Raw genomic sequence first — 10,957 nt, 5'->3', positions numbered from 1 at the left:
TTCCGCAGCGCTGCGTTCGCGGCCGTTGCTCTTTCCTCTACCATAAGCTGTTCTGAAACTCGACTTTCATCTCCCAGCTGCCCAACAACATTGTAAAAGCTTCCTTAAAACATCTCCCCGGGGTGGGGGGCATCTCCCCAGGAGACACGGGACGTGAGGGAGAAGGCGTACCTAACTTCAAAGATCATTACACGTGCGATATACCCTGCTGTTACTTTTCCACAGAAGCAATTAATGCCTGTAGTATCATGCAATTAGTCTAAGGCAGTCCACTGAAATGTAATAACAAGAACAAAAACCTCCCTTCGCTAGGAAGATTCAGTGTGAAATCTTACTGCTGTCTTCTGCTATAAGAGCTAAAGATTTATTCTAGGAAGATGGCAAGAAATACATCCAATTTCATTGTTTCCCCCTGTACAGGCCAATTAAAGTGTAATTGGCCTCATTTGTTATGGTAATGAGAAGAGAGGCCTTTTTACTCCCTCCTCATCTTTTATTAATAATTTGCTAGATATCTTTATTTAGGTGCTCTGAGTTAGCGAGCATGTTCAGGGAAAGGTCATATCAAGTTTCTGATCGCATACTCTAGAGAGAGAAAAAACGTATCAAGTGGTAAATGTACAAACTAACAACATCTCTCTATGGAACAGGCTGAAATCGGGAAACTCGGCGGCGGGGCGGAGATAATGCCAAATACATCGGTTGGGCAAAAGTCTGAGGTTCTCTCTTCATATACACGTGTTCAGGCTGAGTTACCCTGCATTAAAATGTTCTTTATTTTTGCATAATACTTTTCATCTAAGGAACTCAAAGCACTCTTCAATTAATTATCATTCATTTGATAACTGGATAAGTTATCTTTTAAGATAAGAAAGGATAAGTTACAGAAACTTCCGTATAACCATCTAAACCATTCAGACTAGGAAACAAGCTTCTGTCATTTTTTTTTTGCTCTACTGCAAAACATAAAACTGCAATGATAATTGTGAAGTGCGTGCATTCTTATTCTTTGCATCTTCACATTTGTATTCCTTGGCTTATCAATAAAAAGTGGCTTACAGTGTAGATCTTTATCCACACAGAGCTTTCCAGGGTTTGTATGGGTTTTTTTCCTGTAGCTCTCCCCTTTCTCAAATATTTTTTTGAGCTGGTGGTTCTGCAACGAAATATTAAAAGATTATTTTTTTTCTTTTCACTCAAAGATCTGTTACAATCCGGTTATTAAACAGGTATTGTGACTCTCTAACCCCTACTGTACTGTCCCCTACCTCCCAGACCCAGGGCTCTGCTCTGATACAGACCAGCTGCATAACCTTGGCTCAGACTCTGAGGAAACAGAAATTGTGAGAAAAAGCCGTGAGAAAAGTCTGCAACTTTACCTTTCTTTCCTTGCAGGACTCCACAGGCTGAGGTAGGATCGTTGAGATGGGGATGACTCAAGGATCCAACTTGGAAACATCATGAAAAAACATCAACGTGGAAAGGTTGATGCCTGAACACAGTGACGATAAGGAAACAGAACTTTACCTGACTCTAAATCCTCTGCATGATAGAGTGGACTTAACTAGTTCTCAACTTTGCATGTTACTAACTGCAGTTTTTAGAAGGTTGAACAATTCGTTCGAGAGTATCTGGAAGAATGTAGTTTTCTCTTTCCAGGTAGCTCGCTGGACATCAGGGGGCACTGTTTCACCACAAGGAATTTAAACTCAGACAATGTGGCATTTGTCTAGTCCAGTACACTGGATTTCATGTTGTACTTAATTCCTAATCCTTCCTATAGGTGGACCGTAGATCAATTTAGCTACTCTTCATCTTTATATGTTATCACAGTTTGAATTGATTTATATTTTTATACACGCACACACACACATATATATATATAAAATGAACGAGACCTGGGCTTGAAAGACCTGGGATTCTTAGAAAATCTTTTTTCCATAAATTTTTTCCATACATGCACTGGAACTCAATTATGTGAGATATATAGTTACATAGGTACCCAGTAGCTGGTCCAAAAAGGCAGCTGCAGAGCAGTTTACTTCCTTTAAACAAAAAAAAAGGACTTAAATTTTTTCAGTGGTTGAGTTGTTTACAGATAGGTTAAGAAGCATCACTGAAGAAAAACACAGGGCTAATATTTTAATTAATTATATTTAGCATATACATACTTTGTTTAAAAAATCTTTTAATATTTGTGAGGTAGGAAAACAAATGCCTTTGGCCTCTGATAGCCTTTGCAGTAAACTTTTTTTTGTTGTTTAAGAAAGATAAAGTACCATAGGAAGAACACCTGGTATTTCTTTTCAAACAAAGTCATGAAGAAGAACCATTGGTTCTTTTAAGTACACATCATTGTTCATTATAAAATACGTATTTTTCAATTATAGACTTTTCCTACTTATTGCAGAGTGTGAAATAGGGGGGAAAAAAAGTGTCTCTCTTCCCTGTAGAGGCAACTCCTGACCTTGTCGGGGGGGACCCAGCCTCTCAATCAAATATGTTCTAGATGAAGTGCACGCAGGCTGAGAGCTCCATTCCTAAACACCATAACGAAACTGAAGCATTCATCTAAAAAGCAAACTCTGGACATGCGGTTAAGTCTTTCAGAATAAAGGGTGTAGCAAGTCACACAAGTTTCAGTAAATTAAAAAGGAACAGATAAACCACCTGAACCCACATCTACCACCAGAAGCCTGTTTTTCACGTGGGAAGAGAGAGTAAGGATTTAGACGAGTTGTGTGAAACAAATCGTTACGGCATCGTGGTGCCTGGTCTAGAACTAAGTATAACAGACTGAATATGGCTTACCTGTTTGCTACTTGAGGTAGCAAGTAAGGATACTAGAAAGGTGCCTTACAGCCGAATCCTTGCTTTTGACAAATGTTACAGTATGATTCGAACTACAAATGGCCCAGTGGCACTTAAGTATATGTCATTGATGGATGAACGGACAGGAAAATTCTTTTCAGCTTTGTTTACTTGAAAAGAACTACTAAGCATACAGCAGGGTTTTCTAATACTTAAGTCAAAGAAAAGCTGTAGTTATTCTCAGGTACTGAGAAATTCAGAAACTAGAAGAAAAAAGTCATTTGGAAATTACGTCGTGAACAAGAAGTGCACTGACTAGACTAATACAGTAAATGGTGAAAGAATGTGAAAGCTGCCAGCAAACACAGTGCATGTTTGAACATGCTGCTTCTGCATACTTCAAAACAGCCAAGTACTCTGCAGCAGAAAACCTACACAAAGTACTGGGGACGTAAGTTTGAACTTGCTGTTCATTTCTACTGTAAATAGACTGATATGTCCTGTATGAACTTAACTAATTCAAAGCAGACAGTGGAAGCCTTTAAGATTTATTTGTAAGGATTGCCGCTTCTGTGCCGGTTGTAAATGAAATGAAGTAGCCTTACCTGAAGAGTTCCAATTACTTTGTCAAAATAAACAGATGAGATAGAAGACATTAGGTCTTCACCATCATGTCACAAAATGGCAAGTGATGAAAGACGTATCTCTCAACATCAGTAACTCCGAGTGCATATTTAACATTAAAGGGAAAGGAGATGCACTGTACAGTACTCCTTTAAGTGGTTTTTTGAACCTTCTGACATCACCCACCATATTCTAACTTTTTAAAGCCACCGGAGATTGTATTTTGCGTTGGCGAGTATTTAATAACCATGGTTACTTGTTACCCAGTTATGCCCATGCTGTTTCTTCATACTGCGTTGTGCAAAGAGCACCAATAAGCAGGACTCCTCCATACCACCATGACCTTGGAGCCATTTGTTTCAGCTGCCAAGAGCACCAGGCTTCCCGAGACACCGGTGCAGGAGCAAGGAGCAGGTGTGTGTCAGCCGTGCCCAGGGCGCTGCCGGTGTACTGCGCGTGCGCAGAGTGACTGGGTTGCCTACATTCGCGTTGAAAAATGCGACCTCTTCAGCTTGTACTTTTCTCCTCTTTCCCCTCAGAAACAGCCAGCAAACCCTAGACTTCAAAAATCTTTGCAATGGAAGTGTAGCTGAACCAATAAAACTTCAAGAATTTTACTTAAAAAAACATTTTTATAAAATCACATTAGCTGAAAATATTCCATTCACATCTAGTGAATAACACACATGCATAGTCTCACTGCTGTAACGTGTATGTACACCTTAGTACACAAAACCACAAAAGACCTAAGCAACTTATTATGCAGGACATATATCTATCTTTTTATCTAGGGAGATGAAAAGTAGAAAAACTTTGGTGCTTTCAAAATAATGTCCTAATTCTTTTCCTGAAGGCAAGTTCAGCATTTCTTAAATAATACCTCTCTGAGTGGATGAAGAATAGGTGGGAGCCTTCAAACTCTTAGCTAGCTGGCTTATGATTCTATAACTGGGCAAAATGTGTAAATTGCATCAAGTCTTTCTCATCTAGTTTCCCAATTCCAAAGTTTAGATTTACCTCTCAGTTTACTGGTCGCAGAATTCAGATCACAAACTCTTTCAAACACAGGGTATCTATTTATTCTCTGTTTTTACGCTGTTGAACACAATTGAATCTTTGTCCATGACCACAGCCCCTATACTATATGAAACAATAGTAGTAATTAAGACAGGACAATTTCTCTATTGTCAGGAGCCTTATTTTGATGGCATGGCATTCAGAAGACTCACCTCATGAAAGGATTAGTCAGCGTAATGTAGCTGTAATTTCTGAAGTAAGAGAAAATTATTTTCATATGCAAATAGTTTGGCTCCAATCCCCTCATACTGCCAAGAAAGGAACAGCGTCAAGTTCAATAGCGGGAAGGCAGAACTGCAAGGACAGCCCTTTGGAGACTAAAAACAGACGAGTTAAAATGTGTGCTGGAAAGAGTCTGGAATTTTTTTTTTTCCACTCCCATCCAATGGTCCAGGCTCCACACAGTTAAGTTAGTGTTGCTACAGTTTGTTAAACATTGAACGCCCTTCCCAAGAAGCAATGGGCTCTATAATTACTCCACGGCAGGTCAAAAAGCTTTCTTGTTTCTCTGAGTTCAGTAATCACAAGTTGTAAAAGTTCTCTCACTCAGAGGTTGAAGCAATAAAATTGGGGCCGTAAATTAAAGTGCAAAGAGAAACAGATGAACTTTGGTAACAGCTATCACTAACTGGAAAAATAAGGGAAACTCATGAACTAGGAAGGTAGTTACAACACAAAAGCAATTTATTTCAGCGGGGGGGGGGGGGCATTCTGTGAGCTATGGAACACCTAGGTCTCTTACCCCCACTCTGCTGCCCATTGTGTTACACCAAATGGTGCTTGTGGGATGCTTGTGGGATGCAATTTTTCTGCTCAGCTCTTGGGTGTATTTATTCACCTTTGCTTGGGATGACTACACACACAAGTTAGAGTGAGGCAAGAGTGGGTGGGGATTTCCAGCATGTTAGCTGCTCCGTGGAAACTGCCTGTGTCCATGCTTGTGACCCTGTTTACGTTGAGGAATAGATGTCTTCTGCTTACTGCTGGGTACAGCTGTGTCCACAGGTTGTTACTGTGGGTTACCATACACGTGTAAATCCACACCCTAGCTTGCCTTGTAGCTACCTGTATATATAGACAAGTCCGACACAAGCAAATTTAACGGCAGACACCTCCAGGTTGTGACAAGAGTACTTAATGTGCCTTCTGATAACACTGTACTGAGAGACGGGACAACTATCTGTCTGTATAACCATCTGCTTTGGTTCTGCCTACAGCACAGAGATGTTGTCATGCGATAAAGCATGTTAAAATCTATTTAGGACTCTCTCAAACAGTTTTTAACAAGTGTTTTGACAAAGTTCCATCTGTATCTTCTTTCACAGAGAATGGCTAAAAGGGCAAAAAAAAGGATCTTAGATGCCAGAATTGAAACAATTTTAGTGTAAACGGAGCTTCTCTTACTACAACTTGTGATCTCACGTTTCCCTCTGAGCTCCTTCCAAACTGTACTAAACCAGTGACTGTTCTGAGGGATTGGGCACAGTATGAAATTAATATGCTTGCCTCTCTGCTACGAAGTAGTCTGCATGAAGAGTTATTAAGTTTTTTACATCTAATGCTGCACATTTTAAGCAGCTTTGAATGCTGACAATTGATGGTCTAAAAATGCTGTAGGTATAAGAGCCATGGAGATGTATTTTCAGGTAAGTAAAGAGAAGGATGGCAAGCCTGTTACTGACTCCACCCACTGAAGTTAAGACTAAGCCCTGGCAGAGAGATGAGGATACCACAACGTATCAGACAGGTTGGTTTCTATAATCCTCAAAGACGCAAATAGAACATACATTAATTGCATGAGCATTTCTCTCCTGTGGCTACACCCTGTCTAGTTTTATGAACCTCTGAACCAACAGCCCTTTACCTCTTAGTACTCTTACTTTCAGTCAAAGGCCTCCAGCCTGATAGAGAACAAAGCTGTGGGCTTCTGAAGCTAAGGACAGCTTTATGAGTGTTGCCACTGCCTCTGAACTAATTTCTATGTCCAGTGTTATCCTGGTTTTGGATGGGGTAGAGTTAAATTTCCTTCCTAGTAGCTGGTACAGTGCTGTGTTTTGGATTTAGGATGAGAACAATGTTGATAACACACTGATGGTTTAGTTGTTGCTAAGCAGTGCTTGCACTAGTCAAGGACTTTTCAGCTCCCCATGCCCTGCCAGTGAGAAGCTGGGAGGGGGCACAGCCAGGACAGCTGACCCAAACTGGCCAGAGGGACATTCCATACCATGTGATGTCATGCTCAGTACATGAACTGGGGAAAGCTGGCCAGGGTGGCGGTGACCGCTGCTCAGGAACTGGCTGGGCATCAGTCGGCAGCTGGTGAGCAATTGCATTGTGCATCATTTTTTCTGTATATTCTTTTATCATTATTTTCCTTTCCTTTTTCTGTCCTATTAAACTGTCTTTATCTCAACCCACAAATTTTACCTTTTTTTTTTTCCTCCCAAGTTCTCTCCCCGACCCCAGTGCGGGGTGGGGGGGCAGTGAGCAACTGCTGTGTGGTGTTTAGCTGCCTGCTGAGTTAAACCACAACAAACGTGCATGACAATTTTGGCAAAATACACAAACATGTTTATAAACTGTGTTATTATTCAAGGAAAAAAGAAGTAATGACCTAGAAACAGGCCAAAAATAAACAAAACATGTAAACTAGCTTTTTTACAGTGTTCAGAAGTAGTTAGACACTCAGTCTAGCAGAAAGACACAATTGCTCATTTATTTTCTTAGTGGCTTTATATTTGACCAGCTCCATATGGCCGAAAAATTTAAGCTCTCCATGAGTCCAAATGTTCTCATTCAAATCAAGATAATAATACTTACCTGCTATGTAGTGTTTTTCAAACCTGCAGGAAAAATGAAATACGCAGAAGCACCAGTTTTATTACACTTCTTTGAGCAGCAGTATACATCGGTTTGTGAAGGCATGGAATTTTCAGAAACACCTCATGGGCAAGATACTCTATATAATTTTTCAATATTGTCCTCTTCCTACAGTCCTTTCAAGGCTTCATTCTATGCAGATGGTATAGTCTGCAAAAAAAGTTGAACACAAACATTCTAAACTGTACTAATAAAAAGTCTCTGAGCAAGTCTAAAATACAGATAATGTATATAGCAATGTCTACCATCCAAAAAAAACCTGTTGGCACTTTTGAGCATAAGACTGTTTCTGGTTGTTTCTAACAACCAGTTAAAAGTCATCACGAATTTTCAGAAGTCATTAATTTTGTTGGGAAAACACTAGTAAGACTATGCTTTGCAGTTTGGTATAATACATGGCCTATTTTCTAGGGACAAGACTTTGGTTATCTTCAGAAGGCTACACCCAAACCCAATCAGGTTTGCAGCCTCTGAAGAATCTCGGAGCTAGATTGCCAAATACTCCAGTGGCACTCATCGTGCACTCTCCACTCATCTCTCTGATCTGCTGACCACAGTGCATGTCACAGCCCCACCTTGCATCGTTTCCTGATACTTCAGGAGTGACTCATACATCCTTGCAACTTTCCCTGAGAGCAGATTTTGTCCTTTTTCAGTGCCTGGGGAGTATCAGAAGCCCATTTATCCAATTTCTAGGGAAGACCTGGAAGTGACCTCGTAAAGACCTAGGCCAGATCCCAGTATCGCACTAATTCTTACTGACTTCAGAAAGAGCTGGTTTTATCTCCTCGGAGCTGATCCACAGTTCACTGAAGTCAACAGAAAATCTCCCACTAGCATCAGCAGCTCTTGAATACTTTAGTGAACTGAACTTTATGCTCCAAACAGATCTGGAGCAGATGTAAATTACAGAGCAAAAGTTGAAAAATACATGAGTTTTCCAAATGTAAGTTTACGTATTCTCTAGGGCCTGGTCATCAAAACTTTTTTTTTTTCTTTTTGCTGTATGATAGAGCCAGTAATGTGCTCGTAGCATTTTGTCTGAGCTGTAATTATGCTTTAATAAGTGTAAACCACAATTAGCCTACACTGCACTGCCTAATCAGCATTCACCTATTTGATAAGAGGAGGTATCTCCAACAGTTGATAAAATTATCCTGTTTATAACCAATAAGCAAGGCCTTACCTTTAGAGCTGTACGCTGAGGAAAGTTAATATAGGATAGCCATTGAATAAGGTCACATATTCCAGCACAGAGAGTGACATATCACCACAAAAGGTACAAAAAAGACACTGCCTTCCAACCCCCTAGACACCAAGGTACCTGTGTAATGAAGCTACTTCGATATTTGGGCCCTTTTATCTTTTTAACCATATGCCTGCTCCACTGGCTTTGATTCTACAGAGAAGCTTCCCTCAAAATAACCTGGAAAGAGGGTAAGATTAATGCTATTGTGAATGGTCCCTCATTTCCATTGCTTTGCTGAAGAATGACATTGTGTAGAGCAACTCCCTCTGCTTCTAAAATACTGAGCAACATTTAAACAAGAATTTCTTCAGATTTGAAAACCTGGGGAAATTATACATAACAAGCTTCTATTAACTCCTGCAAATTGGAGCCAAATTAATGCTATACTACAAAAAGCAACACGATGCACCTATCTTTGCACCACAGTTACGGTATGGCTTTCTATAGGTGATAACTAACAGTTCAGGGAAAATGTAATGTGTCATAGTAAAAACCCAAAACACACTGTAGGAGGCTTCTTTAGTCCACACAAATACCCTAAGACCATTCAACCCTTAGATACTAAAGGTTATGGCTATTTTTTGTATACTAACAGCAAAGACCCGTCTGTTTGGAGGTCATTGAAGAGACAGTGCTACTTTCAGTAGTACCCACGGTGAGGTTTCAAGACTGCAGACTAAGGCTTGGATTTTTAAAACTAGGCACAGAGGTTTACCTACACACAACGAGGGCCAGGAAAACAAGGAGGATTAGCATGTACCCAGCCTGTTCTGTTCCTACATTTACATATATGAAAAAAAAAAAAGGCAAAAGCCTATGATAAAATTTACTGTTCCTTATTATCAAGGCTTACATAGTTCAGCTTAGCGATTTGGTAACGACAGGGTAACTCTTCTCATCTTGAACAAACCGGTACATTACATAGAAAATGAGCTTTACAATAAGGCAGGCACTTCTGAGCCTATTGACCCTGCTCATCTTTCTGAAGAATGCCATCATGCCACCATGACAGCAGCAATGCAAGAAGTCCATATCTGAGACTTTAAAGTCTTCCCAAGTTTTCACATTGCCAAGATCATCCTCTTATTTTGAGTCTTTCACAAGTGTATCAGAAGAGCATTAAGAAGCCACACAAAACCGCAAGAAGAATCAAGATAAATGCTGCAAAACTCTAATCTGGGCTGTACCAGGAGCAGACCCAAAAAACAGTCATTTAACTCGGACCCATCTGAGACAGCACCTACCTAATATCAGCAGGGCACTGTAGACAACAGTAAATACAAAACCAAAGATACAACACAAGCACAGCTGCGCACAGAGACACCACCACAAAGATAGCTAACCTGCACTTACATTTCAGAACATGCAAAGGTTTCAAACAGTTTCATTAACCAAGGTCTGCATATACAAAAGCATCAACAAGTTTTTATTGTGCAGCAAACGTTAACACTGGTAAGAGGAAGTTTCAAGTCTTTGGAAACGCTGTTCATTTCTCATAAATGCAGAACAACTTGGATGTCATTCTGGTTTTCCCCTCTACTAAAATAACTTGTTTTTCTAGGACACTAATATATTTTTCAGAAAGATCTATGCATTTTTTTAACTGAATTAATAAACTCAAAAAAGCTTCAGAAAATATTTTCAGCATACCATACCTATCTTTCGTCTTCCATTTTGGCATTGCTTTTACACTTTGGAAAGCCATTTTAAAACCTGCAGCAGGCTTTCCTATGTTTCCTCCTCGGCGACCTTGCAGGGCTCTGGCACTGCAGGTTCCCACAAAGCTCTGCTGCCCAGAGACAAAGCACCAAAGACTACATTTTTCTGAACAAGGAAGTATAGATACCACAGCACCAGAAGCGACTCTCTTCAGAGCAGTCCTAAGGTAGAGTGACCTAATGTGTACTTTAGAAAAGAAAGAAAAAAAAAAACCCAAACAGCAGAAAGATCCTTAAGAAATAGCTTATTCTATACAGATAGGCATTCTGTTTTTTCTTAAGTTAACTGAGGGACTATCAGGATTTATTTTAAACATTAAGTCCTCACGGGGTAGTTCAAAGGGCACCACTGAATGCGAACAAATCTAACTATAAAGTGTGAATATTTGTTACGGGCTCTCAGCTTGCCGAGAGTGGACTGCGGTAGTGACCTGTGACCGCCTGCCCGCAGAAGTGAGAGAAAACAGCCCCCGCCTGCTCCTGAGGGAAAGGACACGGAGGGCCCGGCCGCCACAAGGCCAGGGCAGAGACCTCGGGGCCGGCCACCCCCGGAGCTGCCGGCCGGGGGGGCCTTTCCGCGGGTCCGGCCAACTGAGGC

The 10,957-nt window shown here is 40.6% G+C and overlaps 1 protein-coding gene across 1 annotated transcript in view; it reads left to right on the top strand.

The window, feature by feature from the left end:
- Positions 1 to 3,773: 3,773 nt before the first annotated feature.
- EPCAM (epithelial cell adhesion molecule) overlaps positions 3,774 to 10,957 on the top strand; it is a 12,430-nt gene continuing 5,246 nt past the window's right edge. Inside the window, exon 1 of the mRNA XM_009333681.1 lies at positions 3,774 to 3,849. Coding sequence (XP_009331956.1) covers positions 3,774 to 3,849 — 76 coding nt within the window. The remainder of the gene's footprint in view (positions 3,850 to 10,957) is intronic.

Source organism: Pygoscelis adeliae, unplaced genomic scaffold (assembly GCF_000699105.1).
Source record: "Pygoscelis adeliae isolate BGI_AS28 unplaced genomic scaffold, ASM69910v1 Scaffold1, whole genome shotgun sequence".
Lineage (NCBI taxonomy): Eukaryota > Metazoa > Chordata > Aves > Sphenisciformes > Spheniscidae > Pygoscelis > Pygoscelis adeliae.
Note: the sequence above shows the minus strand (reverse complement) of the source record. Positions and strands in the feature narration are given on the sequence as shown.